Below are 23,780 nucleotides of genomic sequence, written 5' to 3'. Positions count from 1 at the left end.
GACCGAAGGACCGGCCGATCTAAAACCACGGTGTGACGCACGTAACAAGGCCCCACCCAGCTGCACCCTGCACAGCGATTGTCCAGCTAATGGGCTACAATCGGTGCCTGCAGCCTGAATGCGCTTGTTACTGGGTCAGGTTAATTACGCAACTAACCCTCTACCTGCCACCACCGTCTTTTATTGCCAGAGAAGAAGGAAACTCTCGTTATCAAATATACACTATAATGATTGAAAAGACGCCTGTCCAATGGGGACCCCGCAGGCCAATTGGGAAGAGAATTAAACAAACACAGTAGCGTCTCTTCAAAAGGCAAGAATTCGTGAATTGTAAGTAAGTGCTTAAAAACAGTTTAACACTTTCAGAAAAAAAGATTTCTTAATAAAAGAGTCAAACAGGTGCAATAAAATATTTACAAAGAGATGTCACGAAAATATATATATATGTATATAAAGATACAGCAAAGAGATAATAGGAAGGAAGTTACAGGGTTAGGTTACTTGCCAGCATGCCTTGGTAGCAGATCCAAGTTGCAGAGCAGGATGGTTCTTTGATCTCCTCGTTCGATGTTAAGCTTAGGAGAGGTGTATTTCTCTCAGGCTTGCCAGCCTGTCTCTTTTTAAAAATCCCTCTGCAAAGGGGGGGTGGCTCTGAATATTGGCCATTACGCTGTTTTGGGAGGGGTCAGGAGAACTCTGAATTAGAACCAACATCTGTCATAATCCATGACATGAAACATAGGGGAATAAAAACCTGACTTGAGGAATGTTCATTTCATTCTGTAATCTTTAACTGTGAGGTTTCAACTTCTTTCAAGTCCGGGGAGAAGCTGCCTTATCTGTTTTATGATGGGTGAGCCTACACAAGTTTCTCAGGTCAGTGCTTTAGGTGAGGAAGGTTACACTTTCGCAGACTGCCTGGCAACGGACTGAGGATGCCTTAACTTGGGTTGACCCCCCCATCTGTCGGGATATAACGCTTGCCTCTCAGGAAGGGAGGGGGTAGGGACTGTAGGACTGAGGAATACTTCCAATAAAAAGAAAAGGAAAAGGGGAACTCCGCGTCCAACTCTGATGAGCAAGTTTGCTACAATCCCTATTACATAGAGTCCATCCCTAAGCACAGGAGTATTTGGGTTTTCCAGTTCCCCCCCAGTGTCAGAATGTCCGCTGCAGTCCCGCCATAAGTTGCTGATCGCCTTAATAAGTCGCTGATTGCCGCCATTATTAGTATTTAAAAAAAAAATTCCAGTATATATACCACCATTTGTAGACGCTATAACTTTCATGTAAACCAATTAATTTACACGTATTGGGATTTTTTTTTAGCAAAGACATGTCGCAGAATACATTTTGGCCTAAATTTATGACGAAATGTGATTTTTTATTTTTTTACTGGACATGTTTTATGCCAAAAAAATTTGTTTTTTGTCCTCAAAATTGTCGGTCTTTTTTTTATAGCGCAAAAAATAAAAAGCGCACAGGCGATCAAATACCACCAAAAGAAAGCTCAATTCGTGGGAAAAAAAAGACGTAAATTTAATTTGGTTGCAGCATTGCATGACCATGCAATTGTCAGTAAAAATAATGCAGCACCAAAACACAAACCGCTTCTTGCCCACTTCCTGACCGCCCTATAGCAGAAATATTGCTACAGGGTATACGTGATTCGTGTTCCCGTGGTTTTCACGCCCCTCCCAGACAGCATCAGATTGCTCGTCAGTACACCAGTAACCAAATTTAACCCCTTGATTGCCAGGAACACGCTCATACACAATAAACCTCCATTGCTAGTATAGTGTCTGAACGGATCAATATCTTTGATCAGATCAGCACTATACCATTAGTACATTAGTATAGCGTCCCCAAAAATGCAGCGTTAGCGGGATCAGCCCCGGCACCTGCCAGCACCTGCGTTTAGCCGATACGCTTACCCCCCCCTTCTCTCCTTAGTATGTTACTGTCACTTGATACATTGCACAGAAAACCGCAGTGTTAGCAGAATCAGGCCTGAACTATGTTAGCACTTGCTGGTACATTTTGATGACTCTCATATGCAGCAGAATGCCAGTACTAGTGCCACACTACCTGTTGGTGAACAAGCGAGCACCAGCGGCCTAGTACATCCTGGTTTTTCACATACCAGCACTGCAGTATCACTTGGTGATGTGGCGAGTCCCATAAGTGCAGTACAAGCTGGTACGGTGGCGAGCACAAGTATTGTCCTGCAACCACTAAGAATTCGCACACAGGCCCGTAGAGCCCCTAGTGTCCTTCTGGATGTTCTTGGAAATCCTGATTGGCAGCCCACAAATTTTGCAGCACCCGTACCCGGAATTCAGGCGGAAACAGCAAATTTAACTACTCCCCTTGATTTTATGGAGCTGTTTTTCATGTACAATCTGTATACATTGATTGTGGATCAAAGCATTTTATATGCACAACAATTTATCGCCACCAACCCAAATTCAAACTTCGCCAGACCATTCACATGGAAATCCATTATGGTTGCTGAATTTAAATTTTTTTGGGGCCTAACTCTCAACATGGGCATTACTAAAAAAAATTAATTGCGGTTGTATTGGTCCACAGACCTGAGTGATCATATCCCGTGTTCTCTGCTGCCATAGCCAGGCATAGATATGAGAGTATAATGTGTATTATGCATTTCAACGACACTCTGTCGTCCTCGAGGTGACCCTAAATTTGACCGGTTCCACAAAATTCAGCCCCTCGTAAATCACCTTAACCAAAAATTTGCAGATGTCTGTATTCCCCAGCAAAACATCTGTGTTGATGAGTCCCTCATTAATTTTTTCTGGCCGCCTTGCATTCATATAATTGCTCCCCAGAAAGCGTGCCAGATATGTGGTCAAGATGTATAAGATCTGTAAGAGGGCAACAGGCTATACATATAACTTTCGTATTTATGAGGGAAAAGATAGTCACGTGGAGCCCCCCAGATGCCCAGACTACATGGGGAGCAGTGGCAAGATAGTTTGGGACTTGGTGTCATCCTTTTTCCACATGGGGTACCACTTATACGTGGACAATTTTTATTCAAGCGTGCCATTATTTAGACATTCGTACCATCTTGTAATTGGCGCATGTGGCACCGTGTGACCTAAAGTGTACCCACCATTAGAAGTGGGTGGATGCAGGGTGGTATATTCTAATGGTGGGCATACCACACACTTTTTCTGACAGAGATTTCTTCTATTTTTTTCATTCAGCCCACAGGCTGCATACAAAAAAAGAAAAAGAACATAGCATATATACCCAACAAGGACCAGCGAAGTACTGGTACATCACTGGACTTTGAATGGTTATACCAGGATGATGACTACAGCTGCAGGCATAATCCTGGTATTGTTTTTTTTAGCCAGCGATCGGCTTTCATGTAAAAGCAATCCTAGTGGCTAATTAGTTGCAGGATTGTTTTTACAAGCAGCGGGAGATGATGCCCCCCTCCCATGCTGCCTTCCACGGCCTTCTCGGGTAGTCCCGTGCCATCAGGGGAATCTGAGAATGCAGCCGGTGTTTCTGCCAGCTAACAAGAGAGCTGATTGAAAACCAGAATGTTGCCAATCATCTCAATAGTCTAAGAAATCGGAAGCTACGAACATTTCATCACTTCAGTTTCGCAGGATATAAACAGTACCATTTGTAAATTGAGAAAGCATCTGATCACACCGATCTTGGTTTGATTAGATAATGTAAGGGCAGAAGAGGAGAGCCCAGATTTCTCTAAAAAGAATATATGACAATGCCCATTGAAGTTACAGGGGATATTTGCATTCCCTGTGTTAGCATTAAAACATTAAAAGTGATAAAAAAAATGAAATGGACAGTGTAAAAATAATTAAAATAATCAAAATAACTTAAAAAAAAGCACCCTCACCCCCCCCCCCCCCCCGTGCGCGCACACCTGTGTGCTCGAGCTTTGACCCTGTACCAGTATGTAAACAGCGGTTGCACCATGCATGTGAGGTATCGACGTGAACGACAGATCAAGGGCAGTAACACTAGACCTCCTCTGTAAATCTAAAATGGTAGCTTGTAAAGGATTTTAAAACTTTGGCTATGGATATTAAAAACTTATGCCGTTTATTGCCATTGTACGGGGCATGCACAATTTTAAAGCACGTCATGTTTGGTATCTATTTACTCGGCATGCCATCATCTTTTATAATTTACCAAATAATGGCCAATATATTGTGTTTTTGTGCATTAAAAGCAAAAAAAGTATTTTTTGTTATTGCGTTTGAAAAATTGCTGTTCGAGTACTATGTGACATAAAAAATTGCAGCACCCACCATTTTAATCACTAGGGTATTTGCTTTAAAAATATAAATAATGTTTGGGGGTTTAAATTAATTTCCTAGCAAAAAATACTGATTTATTTCATGTGAACAAAAAGTGTCAGAAAAGGCTTGATCTTCAGGTGGTTAGAAGAGTGAGTGATGTGTGGCATAAACCTTTAATGCTGGGCATAAAATGCCCCCACCCCCCCAAAACGACCCCTTTTTGGAAAGTAGACACCCCAAACTATTTGCTGAGTTTTTCCAAGTTTTTGGAAAATTACAAAATTGTATTTATTTATTTACATAAAATTGTCACTTAAATGATTTATTGCTCACACATGCCATGGATATATGTGGAATTACTCCCCAAAATACATTCTGCTACTTCTTCCGAGTATGGGAGTACGACATTTTAGCAGTCTAACCATGTACTGGACCCCAAAATCTAATAAGCACCTTCAGGCTTTTAAAGGGCTTTATTTCCTCATTACACATCCTGACTAACTACAGTTTTGGAGGCCCTGAAATGCCAGGATAGCACCAACCCCCCCTCCCCCCAAATGACCCCTTTTTGGAAAATAGACACTGCATGGAATTTGATAAGCATGGTGACGTGAGTATTTTGCAGATCTCGTTTGTTGCCACAAGTTTTTGGAAAATGAAGAAAAAAACAAAAACATATTTGTTTCTTTTCTTTTTTTATATTTCAAAATCTTGTGAGAGAAAATGAGATCTGCAAAATACTCACCATGCCTCTTTTTAAATTCCTTGGGGTGTCTACTTTCCAAAAAGGGGTCATTTGGGGGGGTTGGTGCTATCCTGGCATTTCAGGGCCTCCGAAACTGTGATAGGTAGTGAGGAAGTGAAATGAGGAAGTTACGCACCTTCAGGCTTTCAAAGGGTCATTGAATTTCAGGCTCCTGTATGTGGCTAGGTTCCCGAAAAAGTCTCACACATGTGGTATCCCCATACTCAGTAGAAGTAGCAGAATGTATTTTAGGGTGTATTTCCACATATACCCATGGCTTGTGCGAGAAATATATAATTTAAATGACAACTTTGTGTAAAAAAAAAATATATATGTTTTTGTCATTTTCCAGAAACTTGTGGAAAAAAAATCTTCCATGGACTCAATATACCTCTCAGCAGATAGCTTAGGATGTCTACTTTCTGAAAAGGGGTCATTTGGGGGTGTTTGTACTATCCTGGTATTTTAGCACCTCGAGAAATATGATGGGCAGTCAGAAAGTAAAAGCTGTGTAAATTCCATTATCTATACCATAGTTTGTAGACGCTATAACTTTCACACAAAGCAATAAATATACACTTATTGGGATTTTTTAAACCAAAAACATGTAGCAGAATACATTTTGGCCTAAAGTTATGACAACATTTTAGTTTTTTTGGATATTTTTTATAACAAATGAGAAAATATCTTTTTTTTCAAAAAACATTTTTTTCTTCAAACCTTTTTTTGTTTATGGCGCCAAAAATAAAAAGTGCAGAGGTGATCAAATATCACCAAAAGAAAGCTCTATTTGTGTGAAAAAAGGATATACGTTTCATTTATGTTCCGTATCGCATGACCGCGCAATTGTCAGTTAAACTAGTGCAGTGCTGTGTAAATGGAGTAAATTGCAGTATCTATACCATATTTTGTAGACGCTATAACTTTCATTTTTTTGAAGTTTGCGTTTACTTTGAGTTTACTATATATTTTGTATAGCCGAAAGTAAAAAATATAGTTTTTCTTCAAAATTTTCAGTCTTTTTTTGTTTATAGCACAAAAAATAAAACCGCACAGGTGATCAAATACCACCAAAAGAAAGCACTATTTGTGTGAAAAAAAAGGACGTAAATTTCATTTGGATGCAGCATTGCATCACCGCACAATTATCAGTTGAATTAGTGCAGCACCAAATAGCAAAAAGTGCAAGTGGTTAATATCACTTTAACATAGTTAGGCTGAAAAAAACACAAGCCCATCCCTTTCAACCAATAAGTTACGAAGTTAACACATTGAGCTCAATAAAATAAACTCCCTAGTAAACTACTTGTTAAAATTCTTACATCAGCACCTGCAGTTTAGAGCTGTTAATGCTGCTGGCTCCTGCTTTCTCTACAAGAAAGAGTGGAACTAAACCCTTTGGTCCTTTACTGTCAAGGAAGCTGCCGTCTTAGCTTCTGCTTGATCTACTGTTGCCATGATGCTGCACATTTGCTCAGCTAAGTCACCAGTCATTTAATGGCTTGACATTTCTGTTGACAGCTAACATGGGCATACTATTAACTGTAATAGTTATCATTAAGAGCATATCTTGAATTTAACTGTTTTTGGAAACAGTTAATCTGATGAGTTTAGTTTTATTTAACAGTGGACAGTGTAGTCTCTGCTGGGAGAAGGGAGAGGTAAGGGGGTGTCTTACCATTCTAGGTTATGAGTTGTGTGCTTCTGTTGTTGCATAAAGTATAGGGAGACACAACTCCAGTCCCTGCATGCAAGGGTGGCTTCATAGGATACTGTAAGAGAAAGAAGCCACCATGAAACGGGAAACCTAAGGCAGCGGTTATGGCACCAGATTAAACTAGAACAGGGATTTAGGGCTCATTTACACTTGCAGCAAGGACTGCTGCTCCTTTGAAAAGTGGTCTATTTTCAGGAGGCAATATGTTGCCTGCTCACTGCCTGTGACTGCAACCCCCTATATGCTGCACCGCAGTATCGCAACCTCTTGCACAGCATGCGGTTGGATGGGCAATTGCAGTGTGACCCCATTCACTTAAATAGGTTGTGTTTGGTTGCCTGTAGTGCCTGACAGAGGATATAATTACTGCTGCACCTATGAAGGTGTTCTTTCACTTTTGTTCTGCGATGGAGGAGTGGAGAGCACCGACCAGGGACTCCAGAAGAGGAGGTAAGAGACCACTCTGTGCAATGTTATTGCATAGAACAGGTAAGTAAACTTCATTTTTTAATCCGAAAAAAAAAATTTGGCTTTGCAATCACGATAACCACTTGCCCTCCGGAAGATATGCCCCCCTTAATAACCAGGCCATTTTTTCTATTTAGCACTGCGCTATTTCAACTGGTAGTTGCGCGGTCATGCAGTGCTGTACCCAAATGAAATGCTTGGTAACACAAATTGCTAATCAGCCAATCACATGGCAGCAACTTAATACATTTAGGCATCTAGATGTGCTGAAGACGACATGCTGAAGTCCAAACCAAGCATCAGCATGGGGAAAAAAGGGGATTTAAGTGACTTTGAACGTGGAATGGTTGTTGGTGCCAGACGGGCTGCTCTAAGTATTTCAGAAACTGCTGATCTACTCGGATTTTCTCGCACATCCATCTCTAGGGTGTACAAAGCATGGTCCGAAAAAGATAAAATATTCAGTGAGTGGCAGCTATGTGGATGAAAATGCCTAGATGTCAGAGGTCAGAGGAGAATGGGCACACTGGTTCACCTGCCACATTCAGATGGTAGGGTCAGAATTTGGAACATGAAAGCATGGATCCATCCTGCCTTGTATAGAAACATAGAAAGGTGATGGCAGTAAAAGACTGAGTAGTCCATCCAGTCTGCCCTTTTTTTGGGGGGGGGGGTGCTTTTTGTTAAAATTTTTGTCTGAGTATAGATCTATGCTTGTCCCAAGCATGTTTGAAGCTATTTACTGTTGACTACCTCTGCTGGAAGTTTATTCCAAGCGCCAACTACTCTTTCAGTAAAATATTATTTTACTGAAAGAGTATTAGTTTTTAACTTTCCTCCAGTTAGTTAAAGGTCATGTCCCCGTGTTCTTGATTTTGGTTTCATGTTAAAAATACTGCCCTCCTGAACCTTCTTCACCCCTTGATTTATTTAAAGGTTTCAGTCGTGTCCTCCCCTTTCCCTTCTTTCCTCCAGACTGTACATGTAAAGTTCCTGAAGTCGCTCTTGAGGTTTTATTCTCCAGACCTTTCACCATTTTTGTTACCCGTCTCTGGACTTGTGTTTTGTTTCAAGCTGGTGGTGGTGTAATGGTGTGGGGGATATTTTCTTGACACTAGCAACATGTACCTAATACAGTAAAGTGGCTGGTGAGTGTAGGCGTTTAGAGGCAGAAAATATATATACTGTATATACACTATATTGCCAAAAGTATTGGAACGCCTGCCTTTACACGCACATGAACATTAATGGTATCCCAGTCTGAGTCCATAGGGTTCAATATTGAGTTGGCCCACCTTTTGCAGCTATAACAGCTTCAACTCCTTTGAGACGGCTGTCCACAAGATTTAGAAGTGTGTCTATGGGAATGTTTGACCATTCTTCCAAAAGCGTATTTGTGGGGTCAGGCACTGATGTTGGACGAGAATCTTGCAATCTCCACTCTAATTCATCCCAAAGGTGTTCTATTGGGTTGAGGTCAGGACTCTGTGCAGGCCAGTCAAGTTCCTCCATCCAAAACTCGCTCATCCATATCTTTATGGACCTTGCTTGGTGCACTTGTGAGCAGTCATGTTGGAACAAGAAGGGGCCATCCCCAAACTGTTCCCACAAAGTTGGGAGCATGAAATTGTTCAAAATTGTCTTGGTATGCTGACGCCTTAAGAGTTCCCTTCACTGGTAAGGGACCAAGCTCAACTCCTGAAAAACAACTCCACACCATAATCTGCCATCCACCAAACTTTACACTTGGCACAGTGCAGTCAGGCAAGTACCTTTTTATTGGTAACCGCCAAACCCAGACACGTCCATCGGATTGCCAAAGAAGTGTGATTCATCACTCCAGAGAACACGTCTCCACTGCTCTAGAATCCAGTGGCGGTGTGCTTTAAATCACTGCATTCAACCCCTTGCATTGCACTTTATGATGTAAGGCTTGGATGTAGCTGCTCAGCCATGGAAACCCATTCCATGCAGCTCTCTATGCACTGTTGTGCTAATCTGAAAGCCATACGAAACTTGAAAGTCTTTAGCTACTGTCTCTGCAGACAGTTGGTGACTTCTGTGCACTGTGCGCTTCAGCATGCGTTGACCCCACTCTGTCATTTTGCGTGGCCTACCACTTCGTGGCTGAGTTGCTGTTGTTCCCAGTTGCTTCCACTTTGTTATAATACCACTAACAGTTTACTGTGGATTATTTAGTAGCAAGGAAATTTCACGGATAGAATTATTGCACAGGTGGCAACCTATAACAGTGCTACGCTTGACTTCACTGAGCTCCTGAGAGTGACCCATTCTTTCACAAATGTTTGTAGAAGTAGTCTGCATGCCTAAGTGCTTGATTTTATACACCTGTAGCCATGGAGGTGATTGGAACACCTGAATTCAATGATTTGGAGGGGTGTCCAAATACTTTTGGCAATAACACCTGTGCGTTCAACAAAGGAGCGTCTTAGCAGAAAAACATGCCTAAACGTGGGTAAACCCACCTAAGCACTAGGTTTAGTGTTTGAGTTTTTTTTTTTCATTTCAATGGCCAGAATAAATTAATATTCTGGCCAATGAAATAAACACCCAAGCACATAACGCACCTAAGCACGTTTGCAGCTGCTTTTCTCCCACCAGGTTTATAAAAACCCCAGTGTGCAAGAAGCCATATGGTACAGAAAGGACTGAGGAGAATTTTGAGTACATTATTAGTACAGTCCTCTACTGTCCAATTGTGTCTCTGTTCAAACTTTGTAACAATTCTATGGTGACAATAAAGCTGTTCGGAAGAAAAAAAAACTGTCTTCTCGGTCGGACACGGGGAAAGGGGAGTGTCTAGACATCACAGTCACGTGACAGTTGCAAGTTAGCACTCCTGTCCTCTGAGAAAGGCGCATGCGTAGTGGGTGCTTCTTCCAACGGCCGCTGAGCCTAACTGTCGGGAGAGAAAGCTGGGGCATAAACAAAAACAACAACAAAGTGACGCAGTGGGATTGCTCCTGGGTCCTTCTTCCATTTTCCGGAGGCGACCTCCGACAGCGAGGAGAAATACAGACGGCCAGTGAGACCGGGAGGGTGGAGGAGGAGAGGGAGGGGAGACGGGGTGTCTGCTGCCATCACACGGCCGGGGAGACTGGCATCTGTCAGGTGACGCCCGGTGCCCCCGGAGTGTCTGCCATGAGGTGCGGGTGAGCTGGTCCTCCTCACTATCACCAGGGCTGCCGTGTGTGTGTGGGCCCAAGAGGGCAGCTGCGGCCTCCTGTGTCACCTGTGTCATCCTGGGGTGACTGGTCCGGCCTCCTCCCCCTCTATCTGTGCAGACAAGTGTCCTATATGTACAGGCTGTCCCCTCACAGCGATGTCCATGAGCCGCCACCCACCTCTTCTCCCCTCAGGGGTGCAGCTGCTGTGTCTCCCCTGTCCCTCCATATGCTGCCCCTGCTAAGGGGCGCCCTCCTCCCTCGCCCTGTACGTATGGACGATCAGCTGCCCTAAGAAAGGCCTCTGCAGTCGGGGACGTGTGATCCAGCCCTTCAGGTGGCCTGTTTGCTTCAGGGTTTCATTGTGCAGACCTAGGAGAAGGAGCGAGTCATGCAGGCCCCCCAGCTCCAGTACGATTTCTTCAGCGAGGAAAATGCCCCCAAGTGGAGGAATCTGCTGGTCTCCTCCCTGAAGAAGGTGAGCCGTCCATTCCTTCTACTCCACCAACCTGTCTTTTCTATTCTCGCCTCTGTAAACAAAAGGACCGGGTTTTGTTCTGAAAAATCTAGAGCAAAAGCTTGAAGGCTGCTTCACATTGGAACATGCGCATTCCCATGTGTTCCGGTTTTGACAGCCCATGCATTTCAAATGGAATGCCAAATGTGACAGAACGCAGAAAAAGTAGTGTGAGCGCTACTTTTTCAAATCTCGCCACATGGTACAGTGTGGTTCAGAGACTGCAAATGCGCTGGGTTTGTTAAGTGGAACTAAACCCACCTTTCCTTTTCAGTCAGCGAATTGGCCTCTGATCTGTAGCTGTTAAAATGCTGTATATGTGATCAGTTATGACACCAGCTATTTGATGGTTTGACTGGTTGAGATCACAAGCAAATATGCTGGGAAAGTCAGTGCCGGTTCACATAGATGCGGTTTGAACCGCATCCAATCCACATGATGAAATAACATTGCTTCCTCTGCTGCCTGTTCACATATGTCCGGTGCACTGGCAGAGCAGATTGAAAGAGTCCTATCCAATTTCTGAGCAGTGCGGTCCATTCCAGGTGCGGTTTACAGACTGTTGACTTCAATGGGAACCGTTTCTAAGCAGCACGTCCTCAGTTGTGAACAAGATAAAATCCTGAACCTGAACTAAACCTGACATGAATCGCTGAACAACTGCTATATCAGCGCTGGTTCACATATATGCGGATTGAACCGCATCCAATCCACATGACATATGAAGAAACATTGCTTCCTATGGTGCCTGTTCACATAAGTCCAGTGCACTGGCGGTGTGGATTTAAAGAGTCATGTCCAATTTCCGAGCAGTGCGGTCTGGTTCAGGTGCAGATTACAAGCTATTGACTTCTATGGGAACCGTCTCTAAACCGCATATGTGTGAACAGGCTAACTGAGCTGAACCTGACGTGAACCGCTTAACAACTGCTATATCAATTAACTGTGAAACTTGAGCTTCAGTCCGCTCAGCACATGTGTGAATTAGCACTAACTTTTTTTTTTTTTTAAAACTTAAATCAATGGGGTTAGTTCTTCTTTAAAGTGGTTGTAAATCCTTGCAGCTCGTACACACCATGGTACAGAGATGTCAGGTTTTTCTGCATGTGTTCTGCAAGGGCGCAACAAAATTAATTGTTCTCTGTGTGCCCTGTTCACACTACAACACTAGTATCAGTTGCAGATTTTTTTTTTTTTTGTGCAAAGTGTATACAGCTTTTTGAAGCTTGCATGAAAACTAATGTAAACTGATGTCTTTGCAAGTGAAATTTGTGCTTCAGTTTCTATCAGTTTTTCTGTACATATGGTGTAAACAAGGCCTTACACATATACAGTGAAGTGACTGGCCTCAGGTGATGCACAGAGATGAAACAAATTCTTCTACATAAGTTGTATATGTTTATCTACAGATCTTTCTCCTACATCCTTTCAAAGTGCAGAATTTACAAATGATCTCTTAGCTCTGATTTGCAGGAGCAGGAAGATGCAGTTACTCAGTAGCTCCGAGAGCTGATTGGAGGGAAGGGACACACCTCCTTCACCCAGCATACAGGAACGAAGCTGAGGCTGTCAATCACAGGCTGTGCCCTTCTCTATCACCCTTTTTCTCTTGGTGTCAGGAAAATTTGTCAGTAGTGATTCATGTTTATAGCAGAGGAATAAGGTAGGGGACAGAAATGACACTTAGTACTCTGGATTGAGACAAGCACACGCTATAGAGGGATATGCTTGCCATATTGCAAGTGCAGTGCATGCGCGAACCAACCTTAGCACAGTAGTAAGGTTTCCAAGTACACATGACCATTAAAGTGTAATTCCAGTCAAATCCTAACTAAGGCTAAATCTGCTCCCACCCCCCCATTTTATGCATATTCTATCTACCCTGTAAAAGAAAAGATGTCTTTACTTACCTATTCTGAAGCCGTCTGGTCACATGTTCTGGTCCCAGTGCCGACCTCAGTGTAGAGGAGGGACAGTCAACAACAGATGCCTCATAGTAAGCCTAAGGGGGATGTCATCGCCTAGGTCCTTTCAGCTGTCCTTCCTCTACACTGAAGTCAGGGCTGGAACCCGATCATGTGACTGGACAGGACCGGTTTCAGCATAAGTAAGTATAGGCATCTTTTCCTTTACAGGGTAGATAGAATAGGCTTAGAATGGGGGTCAGAGTAGTTTTAGCGATTGGTTAGAATTTTAGTTGAATTTCACTTTAAAGCTGCATACAAGGAAAATGAAAACTCTTTGCTTGCAGTGGCGCCCTCCCCATGCCGCAAGGGTTACCGGTTTGTCTAGGTGATTTGTATAAGCACTTTTTCCCCGATCCTCAGCTCCCACAGGCACCTCCATGTGGTAGGCTGGTCCTTGCAGCCTCTTCTAGCCTTCACACTGATGGTCTAAGGTCCTCTGACGTCATCCCAACCAATGCAGGGGCCATAGCCCTGCACTGGACTTGAGGATGCTGGGAGACAGTCCACTGCTGGAGCAGAGACAAGGTAAGTAAAATGATTTTACTGTCCACTAGGCTTAAATGAGTATTTAACCTTTGCAGCAAAGAGTTTTAGTTTTACTAGAGTTGGGCTTTAAAATATAACTAAACACCACAATTTTTTTTTTTTTTAATGTTTTGGATGGAGTGGGGATGGATTACAAACACCTGTCTGGTTTTTATTGCTATCTGTGCCCCCATTAGGGAGATTTAATCTATTTGTCCTTTTTTTTCTGTTACTAGCAAAAGTAAAAGAAAATCTAAAATTTTGGGTGGTCACCGGAACAGAAGTAGAGGGGAAATCTTTTAATGGGGACAATAGTTCTGTGACAACCAATGACTCATGTTAGAGGGATTTCCTCTCATTTCCTGTTTTGGCTATAGGACAGGAAGTGAGGGGAAATCTCCCCAATGGAACACAGGGAAGAAAAAAAACTGAGAGGGGTTATAACCCTTCCTTATTCTGTTGAACATGAGATGAAAAAAGTTTCACTGTTCTACTTTAACCACTAGCCTACAGGGCACTTATACCCCCTTCCTGCCAGGCCAATTTCCAGCTTTCAGCGCTATCGCACTTTGAATGACAATTGCGCGGTCATGCAACACTGTTACCATATGAAATTTTTATCATTTGTTTTGTGACAGAGCTTTATTTTGGTGGTATTTAATTAACTCTGGGTTTTTTATGTTTTCTTAAACCAAAAACCATTGAAAATTTTGAAAAAAAAAATTTTTCTTAGTTTTTGTTATAAAATTTTGTAAATAAGTGATTTTTCTCCTTCACTGATGTGCGCTAATGAGGCTGCAGTGATGGGCACTGATAGGCTGGACTGATGGACACTGATAGGTGGCACTGATAGGTGGCACTGATGGGCATTGACAAGCATCATTGATGGGCACTGAAAGACAGCACTCATATATGGCACTGATAGGCGGCACTGACTGACACTGATGGGTGACACTGAAAGGCAGCTCAGATGGGCACTGATTTGGGGCATTGATGTGCACTGGTAGGCACTGAAATGTGTCACTGATGGGCACTGGCAGGTGGCATGGATGAGCACTGACAGCTGGCACTGATGGACACTGACAGGTGGCACTGCTGGGGCTACACAGATCATCAGGGCACACTGATCATCGGTGCTCTGATGATCAGTGTACATGTCCCCTCCGAGGGATGCCGATTACTGGCTCTCCTCTTCTCTCGAGCTGTCAGCGTGACAGCTCATGGGGAGAGAAATGCCGATAAACGGCATTTCCCTGTTTACATGTGATCAGCTGTGATTGGACACAACTGATCACATGACCAAGCCGACATCTTTGACTCTTTCTGTTGATCGGTGATACGCTGTGTCCGAGGGAGCTGCGTGGTTAGAATGGGAGGACGTCATATGACGTCCTCCCAGAACGAGAGAACCGCCTTGCGCTCGTCATTGTACTATATGGCGGGCGGGAGGCAGTTAAAGTGTTCACCATTTGAGAAAAAATTACAAGGTGATCTAACACCGTGCACACTCCTGGTCCTCGCTGTACTCTTCCCTCCTATGATGCTGAGCTGTTAGTGCCCATGCAGTCAGTCCAGTGGTTCCAGGTCAGACCTGCATGACTCAATGGCACTGCACAGAGAAGTACTGGGATCTCAAATTCCCAGACCACTGGACCAGCACTGACAGCTCAGCATTATTGGATGTAAGTACAGCGGGGACTTGTGGGCTGTGGGTGGTGGTGCTGCTGTGGGACCTGCACAAATACCTGCAGCCGCACCATCCACACAGAGGAATGTGGGACCTGCAGGCAGGTGCCTTTTAATTTTAATGGCACGCTGCCCGCACTGGAAATCTCAACCGTACTGGGAACCTCGATTTCCGTGCGGGCTGCGATTTCCAAAATAGTGCAAGTACTTCTTTCCTGCGTGTCTCAGGGCATGGGAGTCCATTCAAATGAATGGGCTCTCGTGCCCACGCAAATTGTGGCCCACACAGATGTGAACCAGAGCTAAAGCCTAAACAATATACGTCTGCATCTCTGTGAAAGCAGACAATCACTGTAGTAGATGGAGCTACTGCAGTAAGTGCTATAATCTTCCAGGTCCTGTGGCAATTGGCTGCACACTGAGCACAGGGGGTCACTTGCTTTATGCTGCTGCTGCAAAGTCTACAAGCTAGAATGCTCATTTTCTAAAAGCTGCAAAACATGCAAGGAATCCAGGAAGTGGTGGAAAGAGATGACCAGCAGACAGGCAGCATTCACAAGCTGAAAGGAGATTTTTCAAGTACGCTTATATTGGATTGTGAAATATAACTATTGCTTGTATCGCTATTACAATACCGATGTTATACAGTGAATATTGTGACCATAAATTTCCTTTAAAGAAATATATTGTAATACAAAACAAGTAACAGAAAATGAAGCAATAGTATATTTATTCTGTGATCCACCTAGCAATAAATGTCATTTTGTAGAATAACTTTCGAGTTCATAGTGAGTATAAGAGGTCTTATCTCCATTGTTGTTTTCCGAGTCATTGCTGTTATGGCAGCACCAAGGATATCTGAAAAGAGAGAGCAGAAGGTGGTCATACACTAAGCATGTTAGGACTGTGGGTGGCCCTGTCGGCATTCCTTCATAAAATAGAAAACTCAAAGTAGATGGGCATCCAATTGGATAAAGGCACTGTTTGGTTATTCTGGCAGCCGGCAGGATGCCTGTGTATATAGCCAACCCTAGGGCTCAATCTACTTTGTGTAGCATATTTTTAGTGAGCACTTATCATATTTTTGCAGTGGTTATGTTAAAGAACAACTGTACTTATATTACAGTTACTCTTAGTGGCGATTTCACTTTCCCCATAACCTTTCAAACTTTTATACTCGCCTGTTTTGTCTCCTGCATATTTTTTTGGCAGTCTTTCATTTTCATGGGTAAAAAGAAGAGGGCAAAAGAAGATGGGTTGGCACAAGTGTCACATCCAATTGCCCTTTGTGCTGATTTTTCTGTTTTTATTTTAGCTGCAATTTATTCTGGACTATGTTGTTGCTCTTGTCATAAGAGTATGGTATAAATATTGTTTTATTAGAACTTTGGTTAGACAAGCACCACAGAACAGATGACTTTGTGTTAGTCATTCTAAGCATTTGTTTTTCTTTTGTTTTTCTTTTTTTTTTAATAATAAACATGCCATACTTTCCTGTTCTGTACAATATTTTTGCACAGAGCAGCCCCAAACCTTTTTTTTTTTTCGGGTCCATTGCTGTCACTGCCATTTCTTTAGTGAGTGCCCCTATAGCAAGTTGCTTGCTATGGGGGCACTTGTGTGGACTGGATGCTGAGCCACATTGCTTGTGTCCATAGACACAGACGGTGCAGCTTCGCTCCGCACCCTTCCCCCCCATCACAGGATTTGATTGACAGCATCAGGAGCCAATGGCTCCCGCTGTGGCCTCCATGTCCTGTGAGTAGGGAGAGGAGGGCACCACTGCACGTGGGCACAGCGCTGGGTCGAGCTGTGGTTCAGGTAAGTATGTAGGGGGAATTTTGGGGATCTTGATCACAGAATGTTTTTACCTTAATGCAGAGAATGCATTAAGTTACAAAAAAAGTGGTTGTAAACCTCTGACATAAAATATGAACAAAGCATATCCCTCAATGGCATGTACTTGTCTTAATTAAGAGCACTAAGTGTCATTTCTGTCTGCTGCTTTTTTCCTCTGCTATCAGCATGAATCACTTATGACAAGTTTTCTTGACACCAAGAGAAAAGAGATGACACGGGAGGGATCCCCAGCACACAGCCTGTGATTGACAGCCTCAGCTCTGCTCCTCTGTGAGGGGGGGGGGTTCGCTTCCTTTCAGTCAGCTCTCAAAGCTCTTTGCACTGAGTTGTGCAGTGTGTAATTTCAGCTCTTTGCCCCCTGTGTTTTGAAAGCTCAAACACGATTTATAAATTCTGGCTCTGAAAGGCTGTAGAGAAGAGAATACTGCAGATAAACAACATGTACACCATATCTAGGAGGATTTGTTTAATCTGTGTATCCCCTGAGGCTAGTCATTTATGGTTTACAACCATTTTAAGCCTTTGGAACTACTTTAATCTTAAACATTTCACTGGCTTTGGCAGTATTCGATCTTTCACATATATTCTTAGATTTTCTAAGGCAATTGGGTTATTTCTATAGCTATTACCACTACCTGTGATTGGAATTGCACCTGGAATGACAGAAGTGTGTGAATAGCTGTGACCACTCAGCCCATACAAAGCAACGACAGGCTGATGGTGGCTGTTGCTATTCATGACTAGAATCGGCGATTAACTGCGGTGATTGTGGCTGGATGCACACAAAATGCGCACTATACTTTAAAAAAAATTTAGCAAAGAGATGTAGGGACTGTTTGAGAGTTTTCAACATTGTTTACGGACTTTAAAATTTTGTTTTCATACAGATTTTGCCATGATTGAGAGTTGCTAAGTGCTATGTTAAAATAATCCTGCTGTGCATGAAAATTTCTAGGGCTCCCTTCACAATTGCATTTTATGGTAATGCACATTAAAAAACACTGCAAGGATGTGAGAAATGTGAAGGGGCCTTCAAAGTGAATAGCCATCTTTACGTTGTACATGTGTTTTTTTTTTTTAGCATTTTAAAAGTGAAGTATGGCCAAAGTTTTTCTGACCATACTTCTCTTCTGGGTCACATGAGTGCACTTACTTTTTGCTCTGTGACCCAGAATCAGTTGACAGTGGGCAAAAATCTGCTGTTGGCTGATGTTACAGAGCTGCTCTACGCTCTGAAGATTGCCAGCCATCTTGTTGACATCCACCCAGCTGTTTGATTGACAGCTTGCTCTGGCTCTCAGCTCACGGCTGAGAGCTAGAGTCCGCTGCTCCTGCCCCTTCTCCACCCTTGAACTCCTTTGAGGGTTGGAGAGTGAGAGCGGTGATTGACAGTCACTGCTCTCCACTCCGAGAGAGAGAGTGCTCTTGAGAAGAGCTGAAGGTAAACTTGGGGCAGAGTTGTGCATAGCTTTGTCTGATCTTGTTGGTGATTGAATTAGTTGGGCGAGCGGAGGCTAGTGGATGTATTGGAAGAGGTACGTCCTACATGCATTGAATGTACTCAGGCACATGTCTAAATATACATAAAAAACATACTTTTATAGGGAACTGTTTTACCTGTGAAATGATTTGCATTTCCCTCTATTCAGCCCTGATATTTACGCAGCCTCATCACACAGCACAGCCAGGAGGATGACACCACATTCTCTGTTACACTTAAGGAATGCAGTTGGGTTTCTACCGACAACCTACAATGTGGACAGTATAGGGGACACAGAAGCAGAGAGATTTACACATCTTTGGTCATGTTAAGTTGTTCCTTGTCAGCACATTTGCTGGAAGCACACCTTATTGGCTCCTAGTACTGTCCCATTCTCACCTATTTTGAGTGCTGCTGTGAAGGACATGGCAAGAAGTTAATAAGAAGCTAAATTCTAATTATTACATTATTTGTATTAAAAAATTGGTGGGTTTATTAATGTGTATATACTTGCATTATCTTGTCTTTTTCTATCTGCTTATATAGCTTTATGTATGTGCCTTTTATACATCTATTATATTTTGTCTGTTGGCCTGGTTCTTCATATCCAATGCATAAGCTGCATTTCCTAAATATTTCCCCTTGTATGCCTAAAATGTTTTATTTTTGTTCTTTTGAATTGCCATGGTGCTGCACATGTAATCCGCTATGACACCAACCATTTGCTGGCTTGACAGCTTGGTTGAGAGCTAACTAGTAACTGTTATTCATTCAAGGTATACCTGAACTGTTTTGGGAAACTATTCACTTTGCGGGATTATTTCTACTTTATGGACCTGTATTGACTGGGTTTGGGCTTGGACGGAGCTTGAGAGCTGCCCAACTTTATATGGTAAAAGTGGGTGATTGGTTGGTAGGGCAAGGGATGGTCCTACCAACCAAGCACCTGCATGTTAAGTGAAAATTTGGGCAGGTCCCACCAGTAACTGTCAATACCTCTGGCCTGGAACCTCAAAGTTGTGTATCTGCAATGTCTTACAGGGATGAGCTTATTTGTCACACTTTCTCTTCCTATCAGCATGCTACAGTACTTGATTAGGGCTAAAACAACTAATCAACATAATTAAATATCGATTATGAAAATAGTTGTCAACTATTTTAATTGATTAATTGGTCAGTTGATTAGTTGTTGTGCATACAGAATGCATTATTTGTTTACATATCAGAAAATACAGTGCAGCACACATACAGCTCAGTGCACAGTTCATACATATCATTATACACAGTGCAGCACATATACAGCTCAGTACACGTCAGTACAATGCTTGAGAACATGTGAATATGTGTGGAGCAATGCCTTGTGGGACATGTAGTCCTGGGCAGGACGAGGAAGTGAGTAATTCAAAAGGCAGACATTTTTTACTTTGCTGTAGGGGCACCCTATGCTATACCTGCAGCTTTCTATGGGACACTCTGAAGGCAGGAGGAGCCAGAAGCACTGGCAAGTGACCCCAGAAGAGGAGGATCGGGGCTGATCTGTGCAAGACCATTGATCAGAGCAGGTAAGTGTGACATGTTTGTTATTTTAAAAAAAATCCAACATTTACAATCATTTTAGGGGATTTGTGAAAGGAAGATCAGCATCTGAAGCTGGAGGCTGATAGACTGAAGGGTACTATAAGGCATTACAATTAAATTTTAAAATAAAAGTTCACCAGTGCATCATATTTAAAATTATTATATCCATAAAACAAGTCTCGGCCTTTAGCACTACTGTAATATAAAAGATTTATATCCCCCCTCCACCGTGTGTGTGTGTCGTTGGAAAAATAGTTTGATTGAAAAGTTTTTTTATTTTGTACCTTCAAAATTTCCTGTCACTGTGGTTGAAAACTAACAGCAATTTGACTTCACTATCGTTTTAGAAAAACAAAGTTCTTAAAATGAACATTTTCTAAAGAAAAATGTGTTTGTTTATTGCCAGCATAAGTGACAGCAGGCACGGTTAGCGTTTATCAAGCTACCTGTCTACGACAAAGGGAGTCTGTTATGCTTAGTATTACATTACAGTCCTGGCTGAAAGCCTGAAAAACAATGTTTTAGGTCTTTTTAATTGTTTTTCTTTCTTTAAATAAAAAGTTCAATCTCTGAGTCTGATGACATGTATCAGATTCAGCCGCTAATAGTATATATACTGTATATACAGTATCTCACAGAAGTGAGTACACCCCTCATATTTTTGTAAATATTTTATTATATCTTTTCATGTGGACCTGGCAACTGCCGGTTCTCGGCAGTACTTTCCTCACGCTCTGACAGCCTAGAACCGGCAATTGCATTTCCTGGTGATCAGCGTGTCATTGGACACGGCTAATCACGTGGTAAAAGGCCGCTGTGATTGGCCTTTTACCACATCACGTGATCAGCTGTGCCCGTAGGACACAGCGATCACGGAGATCGCCGGGGGTGCGCAGGAGAGCGCGTTCTGGGAGGAAGTCATATGACGCCCTCCCAGAACTGGCCGGCTGCAGTGTAGCCGTCATTCGGCTATCTGCGGTTGGCAAGTAGTTAATGGCTGTGTGTTGTTATTTTGAGGGGACAGCAAATTTACATATACAAGCTGTACACTTACTACTTTACATTGTAGCAAAGTGTAATTTCTTCAGTGTTGTCACATGAAAAGATATAATAAAATATTTACAAAAATGTGAGGGGTGCACTCACTTTTATGAGATACTGTATATATTCTGTCATTCTCAGAGTGGATTAGTTATTTTGTTCCCTAACCATATAGCTGGTTATTTATATTTACCACTGCATATATATATTCAAGAATATATTGTCTTTTTTTAAGTCTTTACATATGTACTAAATTTTGCACCAAACATTTTTTTTTTTTTTATAGGTTTTTATCCGATTAATCAAAACAATAATCGGTCAACTAATTGATTCTGAAAATAATTATTAGTTACAGACCTAGAACTGATTGTTGCTTTCTACTGCTTTTTTTTTTCTCTGCAAGAGGCTGATACCGGGTCAGACTCGGGTACTTGCTCTGCTTGCTTTTAAAACTACATTTAATGATTTTTTTTTAGTTATTTCAGAGCTGCAGGCTTTGTGTCTTTTATACCTTTCTACAGTTCGGAAGTGTTCAGCTTGAATTTCTGCTGGTCTAGTACACACGATAAGAAAATCGTACAGAAAAAATGCATTTGGCGCGATGGTCCAGTAATCTGTTTGTAATTGCACAACTTTCGAATGCTGAGCACGACAGTTCATGCAAAAATATCTGAAGGGATAAGCACAAAAATGTTTCTCGTAAGATAACAGATCAAATGATTTTTGTTTAATCAGTACAGTATTCTACTGTAAAAAATTGCGTGACCAAGACCGCGCATAATCAGAAACATGTAAAAAACCCGGAAGGGAAAATGGCAACGAAAACAATCTTTGTACACAACAAAAATGAATATGGAAAAAAAAAGTATATTATTTTCAGGTTAGAAATATGTATAATAGCAATAACGGAGTGATCATCTTATGGCTACAATTTGGTTATTGTCTGCAGAGGGGTCACATGTACATTACATCACTTCCGATTACATGCTGTTACATTGCTATGTACTCAGGAAGTTGTACTGGATCGTACGAGAATTTTCGTATTCTTACTAGTACTGTCATGTTCTATGTGAGAGTAGCATGCAAAAAATCAGGAATGATCATTCGTCACTTTTCCTTATTGTGTGTACTCCACTTAACATTAAGCAGGCTTTGGTAGTAACCCCATTTGTTCTTTGCATTTTTAACCGCCTCCCGTCCGCCATATAAGGAAATGACAAACAGGCGGCGGTTCTCTCGTTTTGGAAGGACGTCATATGACGTCCTACCACTCTAACCACGTGTGCGTGCCCCCGGGGTCAAGCAGCGCAACGATAACGGCTCTGTCATGTGATTAGCTGTGTCCAATCACAGCCGGTCGCATGTAAATAAGGAAATGCCAGTTATCGGCATTCCACTCCTCATGAGCTGTCACTCTGACAGCTCGTGAGGAGAGGAGAGCCGGTAATCGGCATTCCTCAGAGGGGACATGTACACTGATGATCAGTGCCTTGATGATCAGTGTAGCCCCATCAGTGCCACCTGTCGGTGTCCATCAATGCCACCTCAGTGCCTGCCAGTGCACGTCAATGCCACATCAGTGCTCATCTGGGCTACCTATCAGTGCCACTTATTAGTGCCAGTCAGTGCTGCATATCAGTGCCATTTTTCAGTGCCTTATATGAGTGCTACCTTTCAGTGCGCTTCAGTGATGCCTGTCAATGCCCATCACTGCAGCCTCATTAGCGCACATCAGCGATGGAGAAAAATCACTTATTTACAAAATTTTATAACAAACTAAGAAAAAACTTTTTTAATTTTCAGTTATTTTTGGTTTGTTTAGCAAATAAAAAACAGAGGTGATTAAATACCACCAAAAGAAAGCTCTGTCTCAAAAAAAAATGATAAAAATTTCATTTGAGTACAATGGTGCATGACCGTGCGATTGCCATTCAAAGTGTGACAGTGCTGAAAGCTGAAAATTGGCCTGGGCAGGAAGGGGGTAAAAGTGCCTTGGTAGGCAAGTAGTTAAACAGAGTGAAAAACACTTTTCACTTTAGATTCTGTTCTCATCTAGGCACTTTGTATCGCTGGTAAAATCACAGCGATTCTGCCCACAATCCTAAAACGCTCTGCAAAACTAACACATTGCACCACTCTTGTTCAAGTGCTATTCATTTTCAATGGCACCTAAACGCGGTGCATATCTGCTGCAGTTGTCTCAGCAAACCACATTGCGCGAAGCTTGTTGCCCAAAAAGGAGCAGGAACTTCTTTTGGGGCAACAAGCTTCATGTGATGTAGTTTGTTGATTGCAGCGCAATTTTTTACACAATTGCAAATTACAAAATCTCTAGATGTCAACGGAGCCTCAGTGTTCTGGTGTCCCTGCTTAGACTTATTGTTGAAAAGCTGCAGAGTAAAAATAAATAGCTCCCGGGCCATTGTTACAGTTGGATTTGTTATGCATTTTTTGCTTTTTGTATTTGAAATACATTTTAAAGAATTACAATATTATGCAACCGGGGCAATTCACACATTTCAGCATCATGAGAGTGGAAGTTTATGTATCTGTTCTTATTTTACCACTCATTATTTTGCATGCTGAAACTTGCAATTCACAAATACTGGAATCGTTATTGCATACTTGGTATACCATATGATATGTGTGCATTAAGCTTGTGGTATTTATTCATTACTGTGATATATAAATTGGGTTTTTTCTT

General features: G+C 42.2%; 1 protein-coding gene across 1 annotated transcript in view; it reads left to right on the top strand.

Annotated features, from left to right (window-relative positions):
* Window positions 1-10,098: 10,098 nt before the first annotated feature.
* SOS1 (SOS Ras/Rac guanine nucleotide exchange factor 1) overlaps window positions 10,099-23,780 on the top strand; it is a 308,846-nt gene continuing 295,164 nt past the window's right edge. Inside the window, exon 1 of the mRNA XM_089681755.1 lies at window positions 10,099-10,900. Coding sequence (XP_089537881.1) covers window positions 10,814-10,900 — 87 coding nt within the window. The 5' untranslated portion in view covers window positions 10,099-10,813. The remainder of the gene's footprint in view (window positions 10,901-23,780) is intronic.

This window comes from Staurois parvus, unplaced genomic scaffold, assembly GCF_062004578.1.
Source record: "Staurois parvus isolate SC_StPar_1 unplaced genomic scaffold, SC_StPar_1.0 ptg000277l, whole genome shotgun sequence".
NCBI classification, from domain to species: Eukaryota; Metazoa; Chordata; class Amphibia; order Anura; family Ranidae; genus Staurois; species Staurois parvus.
This window is presented reverse-complemented; position numbering and strand designations above follow the sequence as displayed.